General features: G+C 39.9%; 1 protein-coding gene across 4 annotated transcripts in view; it reads right to left on the bottom strand.

The window, feature by feature from the left end:
• Positions 1-19,130, bottom strand: part of HBS1L (HBS1 like translational GTPase) — a 64,471-nt gene that overhangs the window by 15,166 nt on the left and 30,175 nt on the right. For 2 of the 4 annotated variants that reach the window (XM_082481800.1, XM_082481801.1), the window contains exons 5-8: positions 13,840-13,948; positions 4,868-5,124; positions 4,219-4,384; positions 301-418 (exon numbers count right to left, since the gene is read on the bottom strand). In XM_082481800.1, the coding sequence (XP_082337926.1) occupies positions 301-418; positions 4,219-4,384; positions 4,868-5,124; positions 13,840-13,948 (650 nt within the window). Of the gene's footprint in view, positions 1-300; positions 419-4,218; positions 4,385-4,867; positions 5,125-13,839; positions 13,949-14,135; positions 14,169-16,706; positions 16,999-19,130 lie in introns of those variants that run through there. The other 2 variants (XM_082481803.1, XM_082481802.1) reach the window with 2 other exon arrangements.

The raw sequence follows: 19,130 nt of genomic DNA, 5'->3' as shown, positions 1-19,130 counted from the left end.
ACATTTGAATAGCTTTCAAAGCTCAACTCTGATTTTATCAAACTGCAACTCAGTATTCAAATTACTTCCCTAATAAGACTCTCCTCCAAAAAGTTAACGTCCCAAAAAAAGAAAAGCAACTGCCGTTAAACAAACACTTTTTTTTTTTTTAAGTTTAGAAAACTCATGTAAACCTCAAAAATATCTTAGCACCATCAATAATTCCATTTCATCTTCAATTTTAAAAGCAGAAGAAAACCAATTTAAGAAAAAGTTATAAGTAATAATGCTACTGGAAAAAGAGTTTTCAACCATCTCTACCTGTGCAGCTCCTGTGATCATATTTGGAATGAAGTCTTTGTGGCCTGGAGCATCCATCAGTGTAATTACTTTAGTCTTTGTCTCGAATTTGGTCATACCCACATCCATTGTCACTCCCCTTGAACAAAGCATATACGCAACACATCATTAGAACTGCTTTGAAAGCTTCATAGAAATATGAAGTAAGGTATTAAAAACACAATCATAAAATCACTTTATAGCTTTCATTTGATTTAACCTGCACAAAAAAATTTGAAAGAAACCTGCTTGCTGGAAAAGCAGACCTCTAGAGCTGCCTTTCAGTAACTCTAGTCACAAAGAAATAAACACCCAGAATTCATAGTACTAGCTCCATGTCCCAAAAGCATAGATTATGTCCCAAAAAGCACAGTGAGAACAGAGGAAAGATGAAGTCAGGCAAAAATGCCAGAAGGCCTGCATGGATGAATAAGGAGCTCCTGGACAATCTCAAACACAAAAAGGAAGCCTACAGAGGGTGGAAACAAGGACAGGTAGCCTGGGAGGTATACAGAGAAATTGTCCAAGCAGCCAAGGATCAGGTTAGGAAAGCTAAAGCCCAGAACCTGGCCAAGGGCATCAGGGGCAACAACAAAGCCTTCTACAGGTATATCAGTGACAAAAGGAAGACTAGGCAAAATGTGGGCCCGCTCAGGAAGGAAACGGGAGACGTGGTCACCCAGGACATGGAGAAAGCTGAGATACTCAGTGACTTCTTTGCCTCAGTCTTCAAGGACTGGAAGAATGAGGTACCACCCACTGTAGGAGAAGACCAGGTTTGAGACCAGCTGAGGAACCTGAAGGTGCACAAGTCTGTGGGACCTGACAAGATTCATCCACGGGTCCTGGACTGGTGCAAGGCATTTGACACCATTCTGCACAACATCCTGGTGGATAAGAAACTGGCTGGATGGTCACACTCAAAGAGTTGCAGTCAACAGCTCCTGATCCAAGTGGCAAGCAGCGACAAGTGGTGTTCCTCAGGGGTCAGTACTAGGACCGGTGCTGTTTAACATCTTTGTTGGTGACGGGGATGTTGGGATGGAGTGCACTCTCAGCAGGTTTGCCAACACCACCAAGCTGTGTGGAGCAGTTGACACACTGGAGGGGAGCCTGGACCTGGACCAGCTGGAGAGGCGGGCCTGTGCAAATCTCATGAAGTTCAACAAGGTCAAGTGCAAGGTCCTGCACAGGGGCCAGAGCAATCCCAAGCACACATACAGGCTGTGTGTAAAAGGGATTAAGAGCAGCCCTGAGGAGAAGGACCTGGGGGTGCTGATTGATGAGAAGCTCAACATGAACTGGCAATGTGTGCTTGCAGCCCAGAAGGCCAACCGTATCCTGGGCTGCATCAAAAGACGTGTGGCCAGCAGGTCGAGGGAGGTGATTCTGCTCCTCTACTCCTCTCTCATGAGACCCAACCTAGAGTACTGCATCCAGCTCTGGAGCCCCCAACATAAGAAGGGCATAGACCTGTTGGAGTAGGTCCGGAGGAGGGCCACAAAGATGATCAGAGAGCTGGAGTACCTCTCCTATAAGGACAGGCAGAGAGTTGGGGTTGTTCAGTCTGGAGAAGAGAAGACTCCGGGGGGACCTTATAGCAGCTTTCCAATATCTGAAGGGCACCTACAAGAAGGCTGGAGAGGGACTTTTTACAAGGGCATGTAGTGAGAGGATGACAGGGAATGGCTTCAAACTGGAGGAGGGAAGATTTAGAACAGATATTAGGAAAAAATTTTTCACTATGAGGTTGGTGAAGCACTAGAACAATTGCCCAGGGAAGTTGTTGAGGTGCCATCCCTGGAAGTGTTCAAGGCCAGGCTGGATGGGGCTTTGAGCAACCTGGTCTAGTGGAAGGTGTCCCTGCCCGTGACAGGCTGGTGGGAACTAGATAATCTTTAAGGTCCCTTCCAATCTGAACCATTCTATGATTCTATGAACATGGAAATTGTACTGCGTATTTAAATCATTACTAATTCTACTTTTAATACTTAGCTCTTCAGGAAAAAAAGCATCATACAGTAACAGAAACATAGCCAAGAATAAAAAAAAAAGTAGAAGGTATGGGACTATAGGAATACAGTTATATATTTGCAAAGATCTACATGCAGAACTGCTGATTTTCAAGGAGGGATCACAGCACTTTGACTCCAATCCACGTGTTCTGCACAGCACATAGGATAGGATTCATCTGATCACATGCAAACACCTATCATGCACACGTCTGTATCTGCGTTAGTCCCTGCATCTCCCTTTATAGACAACGAAGACAGGCACTTTCAAGGGACAAAACTTTTCACGTTAGCACAGACAGTTAAAATGCAATTTCCAATGACAAAAAAAAAAAACCAACAATAAAATAACCACCCAACCCCCCTGAACATTTACAGATGGCTCCAGAAAGTTTTTCTTTAAAAATACAAAACTCAAAGTAAAGAGAAAATGGAATTAATCAAAAATACCAATTCAGAAAACTTATCCCTTAATAATTACAATTTATCTTCTGAAGAGAAAGCTGGTACATAAATGCGTAACTGTTGGATACTAGAAAAATCATAGACCAAGGGACATCACTTTTAAGAATCATGACAATTATTCCACAGACTGTACTTTCTGTTAACATTTTACTCTTTGCAGGCAATAAATATTTGTCTCTATTTCCAGTTTCACATGTTAATTACAAGCTACCAAAGGTAGCTTGTATTAATAAAATAACACACTCAATATGGTATTTAATCATTCTATTACAGATCTTCAAAGTTTGTCCATTTTACACCCAGCTACATTTACGGGGATTAAGAAAAAGACCTTTCCCCCATTCACGACAACACTACCACTACAATATCATCAGCCCTAACAGATGTAAGGCTACTTTTAAAATTTATGTTTGGTTGCTTCAGGATTGTTCCCCTCCTTCCCTGTATCTGCACCCCCCAACACACAACCTCCCACTCAGGCTTGTATGTGCACTTCGTAAATAAAAGGACTCACAAAGGCAAATATACACAAAGGCTATATACACAGATGCTGCAAAAGTGTATCCACCTTTAAAAACAACAGCAGCTACACACTCAATAGGGACTGCTATATTCTATGTTCTTCAACATGAGTTTACATTGTGAAGGTTATCTTTCCAGCCAGAAGAGCTTATACGCTATGAAACCATGGGTGACAAGTGATTGGAAAAAACATAAACGCATAAGAAAATGCCTTTTTTTATTTTGTGAACACAGAATATCATGTCTTTAGCTTCCCATATAGTGTTCTAAAAAGCTCTTACAGATTTTTTTTTTTAAATTAGCTTCACTGTTTCCCATTACATACTTTTTCAATATGATAAAAGTTAATTTTAAATTTCATATTTCAAGTTAATAAATTAAAGGCAGTTTATAAAGAATACAAATATAATCTATTAATTTATTTATAGATTTTATATTCAATGTAATGCAAGTCACATGTGATGAAGTGACATGTCAGTGCTTAGTTTATAATTCTGACACCCTTTCACAGAAAAATTTAACCTGCAACTTTCCCATACAATGATAACCAAACTGAGAGAAATTTGGCAGCAATAAACCAGAAAGGCAGCTTTAAATGAACTAACTCAGCTACTAGAAGCATTCCGCATTGTATATAGTCCTACCCTGCACTCTACAGCATGAAAATATGTGAATACTCAACTTCTGACTCGCATTTCTTATAACCAAACGAGGACAGTATTTTTTTTTATTTGGATAACAGGTACTCATATAGACAAAGAAAAATATTTCCTAGTAAGTATTGAGTGTCTTTAAACATTTAGAATATTTCTACCAAAGCATTATTAGTAGACTGATATTTCCTAACAAATACTGTTCTTTCAGAGGAAAAAAGGTAATTCCCATTAAAAGATATTTCTACCTTTCTCTTTCTTCACCAGTTTCATCCAAGACCCATGCATAGGCAAAGGAAGCTTTGCCAGCCTTCTTAGATTCCTGTTCGTATTTGTGCATAGTTCTTTTGTTCACATTTCCCAAAAGGTAGAGCAGATGACCCATTAAAGTACTTTTACCTGCATCAACATGTCCTATGGAAGGAAATAAATATATCAATTGTATTAATTTACACACTTTAAGTATAGTACAAGAAGAAATATACTAAAACATATGAAAATCACATGCAATAATAATGCTTATGGAATCCATAGAATTTCATAATCCTGTAAGACAGAGATACAGAGAGACAGTCTATTGAAGCAGTCAGTTAGTATGACAGCCATATAGTACCTCCAAATTCATACTAAAAAGAACACACTGCAAGAATGAAACCAAATCAAAATATATTTTACTATACTGTCAAAAAGGAAGCTAAGTCAACCTCACTGCCCTCGTCAAGGACATCTGAATGTACGCCCTCCAAACAATAATGGTCAAGCAGATATGACTGAAAACGGTATGAGATTTCCCTTCCCAGGAGAGAGGACAGTTTTGCTTCTGTATCACTTCCAGATTCAATCTACACAGTTTTTAATTTCTAGGTTGGTAAAAAAAATGTAATTTAACACTATTACCTATTACCACCAAATTAAGCAGTTGCTTTCCTCCTTGTCTCTTCTCCAACTCCGCTTTCACATCTATTTGCGGTTTTGCTTTGCTTGACTTTTTTACTGGAGTAGGCATTGTATTCTGCTCTTCTGAAACCTGCATTACTTGGGATGAAAGAGTAGATTTTGAGACTGCCTCAAGTACCCCAGAAGCCACACTGGCGTCTTCAGTTAATAGTCCTTTGTGAGGTGTGTTAGCATGGCCATTTTCTTCTGCAATCACACTACGGGGAAAAAAAGAGAACACAAGGAATGCAAATGACAAAGAAGCCATAAAAATATAGGAAAGAAATTGAGTTTTCCCTTCACTATCATGTAAGCCCCAGTCAAAGAGTATGTGATACGCCCATTAAGGTGGAAGTGATAAGCAGCTGGATACAAACTGCACAGATACCAGCTCCAAACATTTCCTCTAAGAAGCACTGTGTACAGAAGCAAGATAAGAAATAATCTTGTGAAATACATGAAACAGATAAACAAAAGCTTCCCACAGCGACTTCTTTTAACAGGGAGGGAAAGCACCATCACACAGAACAACTAGATAGATCTGGTCGTCTCTGAAGTAAGAGTCCAAGTCAACTTTGAAGCATTGATCCCAAAACAGCTTCCACATACACTACAAGTATTGCAGCTGAATGTAGCTATGTTCTATCGTGAGAACAGCAATACGGCATGAAGAGTAGACACTCAAGTCTCCCCACATCCCATGTGAATTTTTCACTCTCTGCTTTCTGTTTACATACAGAATCACAGAATTATCAGAGTTGGAAGGGACCTCTAGAGATCATCTAGTCCAACTCCCCTGCTAAAGCAGGATTGCCTAGAGCACATTACTCAGGACTGCATCCAGGCGGGTCTTGAAAATCTCCAGGGAAGGGGACTCCATACCACAATTAACTTCCCAGTTTTCCTCTTTTCAACTTCCATAAACAAAACTACTTATTTTGGTACTTCAGAATCCCACATCGTGACACCTCTGCTTTTATTTGACGTTACTTCTCATTTTCTGTCTGCCTCGGAGTATTTGCATTGTATTAGTCCCTTTCCATTACGTATATCTTGGGAAACAATATCGTCCAGGCATGTTAGTCTACTGAACCAGGTAGTTCAAGAGTTACGATCTAAAAAATTAAATCTAAACAATATTCAGACCGAACGCAAAATTAGCCTCTCATTATAGCACTAAGCAACATGGGACATTTTATAGGTCTCCCTTTTTCCCCTCAGTTTCAGAACCCACATATGTAATCAGTACTGCAGCAGCCTGATTGATTCTGACGCCTTTTTCATAAAGCCCAAAGCCAAGTTCTTCTCTTGATTGTGAGACCTCAAAGCAGAAATGTGACCACTTGGGTTCTTTGGCTAGAGTTCCACAACCCAAGACCAGGGTTTCGCATCAAGGCTAGATACGCAAGCACATTTCTCAAATTAGCTAAGCAAATAACTTAGTTTATGCCAGCCATGCTTGCAGGGGCACAGATGGTACCTGCACTTCTGCATAATGGATATACAATTCTGAGTAAGGTCTAGTCACAAGAACTTACCCTATCAAAATATTCTAAACCACTTGAAGGAGAAGGACAAGTTTATATCAAACTACTGCCTTAGGTCACACAATCATGACATTTTAGATTTGACACTACGAAACCAGCTGTACTGTATCACCAAGTATAGCCTCTCTCATGCCAACTCTCATGTTTTTTGAAAGCTTTCCAAAATATATTCAAAGACTGTCACATCACGCCTATTAAAAGACAAGAATGTATTTTGAAAGACAGGCTACTAGTAAGCTTCAAATTCTATTTTGTTTAGCTAGGTAATGATTTTTTTTCAGGTCTTCTCAGATCTTCTTGCAGGCCAAAGCCTATGTCAGTAAGGACTTCAAAAAACAGGATGGATGCTGAGTGGTCAAATTCAAACTAATTACTGAAAGAATCATGATTATTGCCAGATAAAATAACTACTCTCTCAATTCTAAGTAGCTTTTATTGTGACTACCGCTCCTTAAGGCTGCCAAATAGTTTTCATTTGGGGTGGTGCAAAGAAAAAGTGCTAGATACAAGTGAAATAACGACTAAAATATGACTCCAGCCATCATAACATCAGACCTTGCTACTTTTTCAAGGGTGCAATATTTGAACAGTCAGTACGTTGCTCCATTTAGAGTTTTACAGGTTTCAGATATTACCATGTTTCGGAAACCTGAAAACAACCTGTGCCGTGATAAACCTAGACCTGCCATTTCAGAGGAGAAACATCAGAATGGATAGAGGATATGAACTACTTACAGAGCATCTCTGATGAGACAATTCAGCTTTTTGCTGACCAATGTCAGGGAAAGAAAGGGAAAGTAAGTTTATTGCTGGGTACCTAAACAGGAAGATGGGCAGATGAAGTGTACAATTCCAGTCTCATGGAAGTACATGAAGAGAGATAAGACCCTGACACATGGCAACCTGATGAGTGGTTTATTGAAAGCTAGATAACAGCTCAGAAAATGCTAAGGAGCTTCATGTCTAACAGTCCATAAAAAGAAATTAATGACATTGAAAATGCTTTTCAGTAAGCCTTTTCCACTGAGATGTTTCAAATTTATTGAATTGAAAATTTCTGTCAGAAGACAGCATATATGATAGTACAGTAGTACCTAGTGGGTTGCCAGTGTGGGCAGTTGAGGGCATAAACAAGTCGACTGCATGAGCAAGCATCTTTGGAGGCAAACTTCCAACTTAGTCTGAGTTATGTTCAACCACCACATCAAGAAAAACTTATGTTTGGAAAAAACACTTCCTAACCAATTGCTTGCATTTTTGTATGAGAACTTGATAGAGCTACCAAGAGCGGTCTCAGTTTGCTAACAACTGTGCCTGTGTGCCACATCACTGCTAGCCACTAACACGGTGCCATTGATTAAGCAACTCGACTTCTTTACAAGGACAGAACCATTAAGCACCTTCTATGTGCACTGGGGTCATGTACTCAAGAAAGCTTGACCATCAGCAACTCAGGCAGAAATGTCAGAAGTGCTTACCACAGCTTTTAGTTAGGAAATCAGCAGACGTACAAAAACCTGGCAAGGACCAACATTTAGTCAAAATTAAAACTGCCAGGCCAGAAACTTCCTATGTTATCTTGCCAACAAGCACTGTAAGCACAAACTGACTAAACAGTTATGGTAACATCACTGTTTTCCGGGGAAAATGAAGAAATACAACATATGTTGGTATAAGGCCTGTTAGAAGACACTCAATCTCACACAACTGTTGAAGGGTTCACACTACCATGCATTCAAAGAAGAGCCTGAAAGCTTATCCGCTGAAGACTAACTCTGCATAATTTAACTTTTGAACTTTATTTTCAATCTTCTAGTCTGGATGTTTAGTGAATTATTTTTATACAACCGACTCTTTCGGAGCACTTACAGTCATTACAGGAATGTCTACATTTATTTCCCCTTTCAAAATTATTAATTACACAATATTGGTCAGGCTGGTTAAAATAATCACCCTTTTTTGCTCACAACTTCTTCTGCTTCCTTCATGATTTAACAGGAAGAAAAAGCCTGGCAAATAATTTTGCTAGAGCATCAGAAAAACAGTTTGTCAGAAGTGAGCAAACTCCATTTTCTGTAGACAATCCCACTAAGAATACCCAGCAACAAAGGCAATCAATGCTCAAAGCAATTCATGGCTTCTAATAGTCCATTCATCTTAAATAAGAATCATTTATTATTATGAGGTCATACCTCATAAGAAGATTGAATCTGACTGAATAGCTAGTCAAAGAATGGTTATTTTTGCTAACGTTAGGCCACTGGTTTTAAAAACATGGTCTGTGAATTACCTTTAAGATCCTATAAAAGGTGGTAACAAAAACTAGTTCATACTATACAATCAATACTATACACACTATACAATCACGTTCTAATGGCATCTGCACCCACACCATACAAATATTTAGGCGTGAGAGTAGAGGGCACAGTTACAGGGTGTTTTAAAATCCAAACTGCTATGAATCATTTATAACACCGTGCTATAAACTATGTACTTAGAAATCTGTATTATTATAAACTCTCTGCAGTACATTTATCAATGCAACATTAAAAGGTAACATAAAAAGGGTGTGAAGAGAGTCAAAAGAATGAGCCTTTCTTGGACTTTAATAAACACAGATTCATTCTGTTCCCTGACAACTCATCCTTATGCTGTCAATAATCCAGAAGATAACTCTAGAAGAAAAACAACTCTTATACTCATGGACTTGAGGCAGGGGTTCATGTTTTGCTTTGCTTTTCAAGTTTAGAAATGGATATATACAAAGTCATTACAAGCTCACAAGACAATGCTAGTGCTTCAGCTCACCACAATATATTTAGCACAGACTTTATGGAGAGACTGTGGAAAGGAGCTAGTCAAGCTCCAACCGTTAGGAAAAGAAACGGGAGAGCAAGTGCCACTGTCCTACAGCAGAGAAGGAAAAATATGATGTAGATACGGTCAAGGCCTCCTCCCCCATTCTTCATGTCAAGGTCCTAGTGACTTGGCAGTGCCTCCACAGTGGCCTGTAGGAGGAAAGAAGAAAGGAGGCCATCACAGACTCCTTGATGCAGGGGTCTTTAGACATGCAGATAACTTTACAATTGAAATTGTGCTTTATTCCATATTCATAGACTGGCTGTGCTCCAAATCTTTTTTTTTTTTTTTTTTTTTTAAACACAAATCACTCCACTTCTTACTATTCCTCCCACTAAAAGCTAAATGCCTAATCACAGTATCACAGGGATTGGAAGGGACCTCAAAAGATCATCTAGTCCAATCCCCCTGTCGGAGCAGGAACACCTAGATGAGGTTGCACAGGAAGGCATCCAGGCGAGTTATGAATGTCTCCAGAGGAGACTCCACAACCTCCCTGGGCAGCCTGTTCCAGTGCTCTGTCACCCTCACTGAGAAGAAGTTTCTTCTCAAATTTAAGTGGAACCTCTTGTGTTCCAGCTTGAATCCATTACCCCTTGTCCTATCATTGGTTGCCACTGAGAAGAGCCTGGCTCCATCCTCATGACATTCCCCCTTTATATATTTATAAACGCTAATAAGATCACCCCTCAGTCTCCTCTTCTCCAAACTAAAGAGACCCAGCTCCCTCAGTCTTTCCTCATAAGGGAGATGCTCCACTCCCTTAATCATCCTAGTTGCCCTACACTGGACTCTCTCTAATTGAATGCGCATTCAATTTCTACAGCAAAAGAGGCTTGTTCTCAATTAGTTTTTTCAGCAGTACCACTAAATAACTGAGGTGAATTAAAAAGCATCTTCGCAATCACAGAATGGTCAGGGTTGGAAGGGACCTCTGGAGATCATCTAGCCCAACCCCCCTGCCAGAGCAGGGTCACCTACAGCAGGTTGCACAGGACAGCGTCCAGGCAGGTTTTTAATGTTTCCAGAGTGGGAGACTCCACAACCTCTCTGGGTAGCCTCTTCCAGTCCCTTTCCACAGAGCTGCTCTCCAGGAGGTCAGCCCCCAACCTGTACCGATGCATGGAGTTATGCCTCCCCAGGTGCAGTACCCTACACTTGCCCTTGTTGAATTTCATAAGATTTCTCTCTGCCCAGCTCTCCAGCCTGTCCAGGTCACGCTGTAAGGCAGCACAGCCTTCTGGCGTGCCAGCCACTCCTCCCAGTTTAGTGTCATCAGCAAACTTGCTGATGGTACACTCTATGCCTTCATCCAGGTCATTGAAGGGGATGTGGGAGACAGTGTCAAAAGCCTTGCCGAAGTCAAGGTAGACAACATCCACTGCCCTCCCCTCATCCACCCATCCAGTCGCCCCATCATAGAAGGCTATCAGATTAGTCAGACATGACTTCCCCTTGGTGAATCTGTGTTGAGTACTTCTGATAACCTTCTTTTCTTCCAAGTGCTTTGAGATGACACCCAGAACAAGCTGTTCCATCATCTTTTGAGGGATGGAGGTGAGGCTGACTGGCCTGTAGTTTCACGGGTCATCCTTCTTGCCCTTTGTGAAGACTGGAGTGACATTGGCTTTCCTCCAGTCCTCAGGCACCTCACCTGTTCTCCAGAACCTTTCAAAGATGATGGAGAGCAGCCCAGCAATGACTTCCCCCAGCTCCCTCAGCACTCACGAGTGCATCCCATGGGGCCCCATGGACTTGTGGATATCCAGTTTATCTAACTGATCTCTAACTTGTTCCTCATCAACCAAGAGAAAGTCTTGCTTCCTCCAGACTTTCTCTGTTACCCAGTCTGGGCCTGGGTCTCTCGAGGACTGGCCCAAACAGTGAAGACAGAAGCAAAGAAGGCATTCATCAACTCTGCCTTCTCTGCATCATCTATCACCACAGCACCTGTCTCATTCAACAGCAGACCCACGTTTTCCCTAGTTTTCCTTTTGTCTCCTACATACTTAAAGAAACCCTTCCTATTGGCCTTGACATCCCTTGCCAGGTTCAATTCCAAGGCTGCCTTGGCTCCTTATTTCATCCCTGCATACCCTGACAGCATTCTTATACTCTTCCCAAGCGGTCAGCCCCTTCTTCCACCTATTGTAAACTCCCTTCTTCCACCTGAGCTTTTTCAGAAGGTCCCTGCTCAGCCATGCAGGTCTCCTTTCCTTGCCTGATTTCTTGCTCTTCAGGATGCATCAATCCTGAGCTTGGAGGAAGTAATGCTTAAATAGCAGCCAGCCCTCTTGAGCCCCCTTACCCTCTAGAGCCCTCTCCCATGGGATTTGTCCAAGCAATTCCTTGAAGCAATCAAAGTTAGCCCTCCTGAAGTTTAAGGTGTCAACCCTATTTGTCATTTTGTGTATACTGCACTTAATCCTGAACTCAATCTTCTCATGATCACTGCAGCCCAGTCTGCCCCCAACCTTAACATCCTCCACCAGTCCTTCTTTGTTTGTCAGTACTAGGTCCAGTAGTACACCTCTTCTGGTGGGCTCCTCCACCACCTGAGTCAAAAAGTTATCATCAATGCACTAGAGAAACCTCCTGGTCTGTACAGGCCCAGCTGCAATATTGAGGATTTATCTGAAGGGATTAACACACAGGTCCTAAAGGCTTAATTTCTTATGTCACAAAAAATAGTATGTCACTAAAGCGGTAGCAAGCATGATACAAACTATTCCAGGGTCCCTCAAGAGAAGCAGAGTGGCTGAGAACCATGTTAGAGCCAACCATCTTTCCTCAGAGACTAAGCCATCACTAGCCTATCCAGGAATTACTCCAATCTAAAGATGAGGAAGAGTTCTTCTGATCTCCTCTTCCTCTATGGAGTAGGCACACATACACAAAAGCGTGGCAGCTGCTAAATAAGTATAAGAGATACAAATTTTTGTATTTGTTCTTTTTTATAAACAAACATATTAAATAGTCATTATTACAGCTAAAAAATTCAATCCCTACTATCCAGGACTAGCTGGCAGATCTTTTTCACTCACTTAAGACTCCTTTCTTTTTATAGACTTCTATCCAAATTTATTTAATCCACAAAAGTCCCCATGAAAAACTCCAACTTATAACGAAGTGTAGTAGAAACACCAAAGATGAAGGTGCCATGAGACAGGAATTTCATGATTAAGTCCAGTTGTCACACCCAGAGTCACTGATTAATAGAGGCAAGGGGGGGGGGGGAGGGGGGAGGGATAATTATGTTCCCTTTCATATACTGCAAATCTCAAACAGCACAGAAAGAGGATTTTGAAAGGCCCAGAAATTTTTCATTTGGAGCTTAAGTGGCTGAATGGAAGTGATGTCTCTTAGCAATGGCATTTAGCAGTATAAAGGGAATAATGACATCAGCTTCACACCTTGTATTAAATGTGCTTAAGAGACTACATAGATGCAACTCCTTGCTCTCCACTCAGTTATCAAACATGCACAAGATACTGTAAAATAAAGACCATGCTGCTCTCTTACTCCCAAAAATGCTTTCCAGATCAGAATTACAAACACTGTGGGATGAGGTGGGCACTGCTTACACTTGCAAATTTTTTTCCTGAGGATAAATTATGGAATTTCTTGCCACAGAGTAGGTAGCTATTAAAAGACTGGGTTCAAAACCAGAACAAGCATATCAAAGTAAGAAAAAAATCCATTAACCATTCTTAATAGAAACAGCCTAATCCAAAAAAAAAAACCAAACCAAAAAACCCACAAACAAACAAACCCAAAATACCCCAAACACCACCAAAACCCCAAACAGTGAGGAGCCACAGAAAGCTACATGTAATGACATTTCACAGACCATTTTCCCAACACACATGCCCTGTCCTTATACACTTTAAGTATTCACTGCTGGCTACTGTTTTAGGTAGACTCTGGATCCAGATGTCTGTTTTCATGCTCTCACAAGACATCTCCCCCAACAGTTCCAAGTCAGGATGAAATTAGAACACTACTCAACCACTCTAATCTAGCTAAAGCATAAGGAGGAGCAATTTCTTCTCTACAACAGTTGTACCCTGGACACCTGTTAAAGTTAATAAAAGCTGCAGAGGAAAGCAAAGTTTAGCCCTAAGTGATTGTTTTCACCATAAATTGTTCTTAAATGTATTACTTCCTTTGAAGAACAAGCAATTACAGTTAAGATTTATTGATTTCATAATTCCACTTAGAGAACTAAATTTAAAATAAACGAACCCCAAGAAAGTTCAGTATTCTATGAAGCGGATGTTTAAATAATCTGACTAGCTGATATCTCTCTGCTCTATTCATAGTGAAAGGATTTGTTAAACTCAAAACGTGAGGTACCATCTTCTGAAAGTAATTCTGAGTCAAACAAGAAGCTGAGATGGTTAGTTCTGGAGAGTGACACTAAAACTGCTGTAAAAATAGAAAAAAAGAAGAAGAAAACTTGCTACAGGTGCATCAGTCTGAAAGAAGAGCTGCTGATGTACCTTGATGTACGAGGGATTGGCTTACCATGGAACTTCAAATCCCATAGATTGTTTCTTTCCAGACACTGTCATTTTGGTAACTTTTGGCACAATTTCAGATTCCATTCTGGCTGACTGGAATTCCCTTGTTTTTCCTAGTAATAGACAAAAAGTAAGTTTGAACTTAAGGTTGTGACTAACAGGCGTTATATACAAGTTTAACAAGTTACATTACTTCTCTTCAATCCAAAGGTACCAGTCTGTGGTGATGAATTCTCACACTTCAGTGTCTTACTTGCATATATTACATATTTATTCAAAATAATCTACAAGCAGTTATACCTTTGCTGTGCAAATCTCATCTGTATCTCCAACCATTCATGACACCTACACCATTCAAGAGCTTTACTCGCAGCAGTTCTGCAGGATGCCGGAAGCATTTCATGCAATATAAGGATGAAGAAATGTTTTGCAGCTGCTCATTAGCTCATTAGGTTAATTCTTATTTAGACGTTCTCCTCTGCCTCAACATTATTGAGCTTCAAGGCTACTGTAAGGCAAAAAAATATGTCTACCTCGGGTACTGCTAGCAGCAGCACAAGCTTTGTGTGGGCTATCAGGTCTTCCCTGAAACCTGTAAAGAGAGTGGTCTCGTGCTGAATTATGGCAAACAAGCCAAGCAATACTCAAAAGCTAGCTAATATAAAGGTTACTTAGAAATAATTACCAGAACTGAGTAACTTAATTACTTTAAAGGTATTAATTTTTACCATAACTTAAATGAAAACACAATTACAGCAAGTTTCACTCTTAATTTTGAAAAACTACATTTTCACCACTAATAGCACTACAGTGCTACTAGTTTCTTGTCAAGCTGTAAAAAAAAAAAAAAATAAAATAAATTAGTTACTCTGGGGAGGGGGAGTTTAAATAAAAGTACTAAACTAGCTGTTTTCTTTCCACAATTCCCACTTCAATGTTAGGATCCCATTCCTCTCCAAGGAAAGAGACTTCCAGCTTTACAGTGTGAGTGGCAGCGGCTGTACCTTGTGTTCTGAAGGATGTCATACACACAGGGAAAACAAAACAACAACCTGGATTCAGAACTAAGCTGCAAGTTTTAAAAAATCTGCACCTACAGATATATCTGAAAACCAGAAATATGCCACCAGCCTTCCAGTAATAGCCAGTTTGGATAGTCAGAGTGACGTGAATACTTATTTTGAATAACAAGTTAATCTTTAAAGTATTTTAGATTCCTACTGTAAGATGAACTGTTGGAGTCATTTGGTCCTACTCATTTAGGTTAACTCTTTATTGCATTCTAAAGTATGACGGCTACACCTTTAAGACCACAGAATCGTAATGGTCTGCAGGTTATATAAAGTTGTGATGAAGGCTGCTGAAGATTTCATTTAAGGAAACAGAATGCCACAGATATGTCTATGACAGCATACCAAAAAAGCTGTTGCACAACTTTTTCTAAACAATCATACTATAGATTGAGACATTCTAATTTAACTGATGACTTGGTGTTTATCTCCCTCATTTGTCTTATCTGCTGATACTCATTTTATTTATATGCCACCAGGAAATCTCTGGAAGAAGTAGACTGTATATGTATTATTAATAGTTGCATACCAAGTACACTGTAAATAATGAAAAACAGTAAGAGAAATAAAGGCAACAGCAGAAATCATGATTCAAAATATTCAAAAAGTATGTAACTGACAGACAAATGGTAAAGATTCAGAATATAAAATTCTCAGATGACTGGACAAGGACTCCTAGTTAAGTACATTTTGTTTCAAGCCCCTACACAGATCACCTAAAGCATTTTTCTAATAAGTAGCTAATCAGCTTGAGTTACAGTAAAAATTACATTACTTTTGTTGCCAACTTGGTACATTTTTTCCATTTCAATTCTAACAATTTTCAAGCAGCCATCGCTTTCAGCTGCCAGTTAAACATGAATACTTCACCTGTGATTTGAAAGCTGAATTACAGTTAATTCTCAGAAAATACCATGTTTGAAATCTGGCTGCTAGGAATTAATAATTACAAAAAACGCAATGAAATTGAAATAAGATTAGTTGAAAGAAACCAAGGTAACAATTCATATCATATAACTTGAAAATAACTTGCAATCTATTAACAATATTGGCTACGTATGATCCAAAACCAAAAGTCAAAGGTTTTATAAAATACATCTTCTCTAATCGATTTAGAAATTAAGCTTCACTCTGAACAAATACTGTGGGGTGTCTGACACTGATCCAACGTTAAATGTACAAGGAGACAAAATATATTCAACAAATAAAGTATTTGACAACAGAAATTTAGAACTAGAGATTAGGAAACACTAAAACTTGAAAGAAGATACAAAAACAAAATTAGAAAGAGCAAGAGACAGTAAAGTAATTGTTCATTGACAGCACTGACAGTTTGTGTGTTTTTTTCTTTATTTATTTTTCTAAAGCACTAATACTTCAGCATAGGTAGAGCGAGGAAGCAGACCAGCATCATAAAAAGACAAACCAAGCCATAGAAGACAATCCTGGAATGGCGGTATTCAAATAGATGCACAGACAATGCAAGAATTATTAGTTACACTACTGACAGAAGTGTCACATATAATTTTGACTTCAATGGTTTTATAACCAAGTACAATAAAAATCACGCAGTGCATTTGAGATAAGGAACAAGTTTGCCTTTTGTGCACTGCAGGTACCATTAAAGATTAATAATTACGGTTTTCATTACAAAGGACACAAGGCCGGGAAAGGAGTTGAGTTTACTATCTAATCTATAGGGCACCAGAGAAAACCACATGATAAATTCTTATCTGCTTTAGCAGGCAAAACAAAAGCTATTCAGCACTTAACAGATAGTATGCAAATCCTTAAACTGCACCTTGGAACTAAAAGGAAGTAAATGCACAATGCTGATACAATTCTTAAAACACTTCTTAATAAACAAGCAGAGTATCCTATGGCAACTGAAGTGCGTTACAAGACCAGAAAAAGTGTAGGAGCAGTAATCCCAGTCTGATTAGGACAAGAGCAGCTGTGAGGAAAATTAACCTGTGGAGGGAAAGAATATATAGGATATATAAGTTTTTGCCAAGAACGGCTTTATAAAATTCTTCATGCCTACTGCCATTTGGACATTCCTAAACACAAATGTAAGCAATTCAATGACAATACATTTCCTAAATCAAGTGTACACATAAAATGAAAACAAAGACAGATACATCTTTCACAAACTCCTAAAGAAGCCCCAATACCTCCTTACTACGTTTCCTTAAGTCTAGCATTGCAAAAAGCAAAAATAAGAGCGGATTACATGCAAGTAAACACATCGGTTGGCCAATGGTGTCAAATTGCAGAGCAAGTTATTTTACTGAAGAGGACACTCCATAAAAATTCTGGCAGTTCACTAACAACACTAGGAAAACTAGAAAGAAACTTCCCTTCCATGAAAACAGAAAGTATATGTTCATAAATTATAACAACATAAAGGCTTATGAGCATGATAGTTCTCACAATTCAGAATGTCTAAAAACCAAAACTTCTAGCCTATTTTAAGCAAAGTAGTTTTCAGACAGATATTTGGTGTTTATACTGGACTGATGACAAGTTACCTAAACAGTAGCTAAAAGTCAAACACTATTACAAAACAATACATGCACTGATGAACCTTGTCTCAGTGTTGAATTAGGATGAGCCTATGAGATGTGGTTTAAGATGAACTGACCACTGGGGACATGGTCAATACCAAAGGGAACAGAGAGACCTGCACTGACATTGCTCCAGTACAACTATGACAGCGCATGATAACTTGACAACCAAAGATCTCTTCCCTTTATTATTCTTGTCTTTGCTTTTACCTTTCACGTGACTGCCAGTTGGTCTTCTGACTTAAAAACCTTTTGAGTTAGTCAAAAAGCATTAGTAAGGACACCTGCTGTAACTTCAAAATTATTGGAAGTACAACCCCAAAATCTGATGGCACAATAAAGTATTTGCTGACTGATAAACAGGACAGACACATATATACAGAGACAGCAATTACAACATAGGGATAGTCTTTAAAAATTAAAACAGTCTCTCTGGGTGTCCAAGCTGGAATAGCAAAAGCGTATGGATATAGTCAGTCATCTTCCTTTGCTGTAAGCAACTCACAAGATTTTGGATTTCCTTTGTAAAAATAGTTGTAAGGAGTACTTGTAAAGATTTAAAGAAACAAACTGAAAGATTATTCTGGCTTCTTTATCACACATAACAGGCATGAGAAGTTCTTTTTTCAGTTTTTGTTCATTTATATACTTACACTGAACGTAACAGAAAGATAAAAATCATTTTTTTCTCCAATTCTGTTGGAGGTATGGAAGTTATGTTTCAGTACTTGGAAGAGTTGACTGTCAGTCTACTCTGTTCCCAGGTAGTTTAGAGGCGCACAAAACCAACAGGAGTCTGTTAAACAACCATCATCTCAAGCAAGACATGTTAATACCCAGTGAAGCAGGGATACCAGTGCATTCGTAGAAATTCATACATGCACTGGGTATTTAAATCCACACTGACTTCATTCAAATGGCCACACCTTTTCAACAACAGAAACAAAATGCCACCATTTTCGATTCCTATACACAGAGGCTTCTCCTCCCAATTTGTCTTCCCCTTATCAAACTGCAAAACGGCACTGAAATTTTAAGCTCAACTGCACCATGGCACAGAGAAGCCTGCTTCTGAAGTTTGCTTCCTCAGGGGTCGGTACTGCGGCCTGTACTGTTCAACATCTTTGTCAGCGATATGGACAGTGGGGTCGAGTGCACCCTCAGCAAGCTCGCCAATGATACCAACCTGTTTAGCGAGGTAGACACGTTGGAGGGGAGGGGTGCCATCCAGAGGGACCTGGACAGGCTGGAGAGGTGGGCCCAAGCCAACCTCATGCAGTTCAACAAGGCCAAGTGCAAGGTCTTACATCTGGGTGGGGCAATCCCAAGCACAAATACAGGCTCAGCGGGGAATGGCTGGAGAGCAGCCCTGAGGAGAAGGACCTGGAGGTGCTGAATGACAAGAAGCTCAACATGAGACAGCAATGTGCGATCACAGCCCAGAAGGCCAACGGTATCCTGGGCTGCATCAGAAGTGTGGCCAGCAGGTCAAAGGAGGTGATTCTGCCCCTCTACTCCACTCTTGTGAGACCCCACCTGGAGTACTGCATCCAGCTATGGAGTCCCCAACAGAAGAAGGACATGGACCTGCTGGAACGTGTCCAGAGGAGATCCATCAGCATGATCCGAGGGCTGGAGCACCTCTCCTATGAGGAGAG

The sequence above is a fragment of the Vanellus vanellus genome, assembly GCF_965231255.1.
Source record: "Vanellus vanellus genome assembly, chromosome: 3".
In the NCBI taxonomy this organism is placed as follows: Eukaryota; Metazoa; Chordata; class Aves; order Charadriiformes; family Charadriidae; genus Vanellus; species Vanellus vanellus.
The sequence above is the reverse complement of the archived record's forward strand: the minus strand, read 5'-3'. Positions and strand labels throughout refer to the sequence as shown.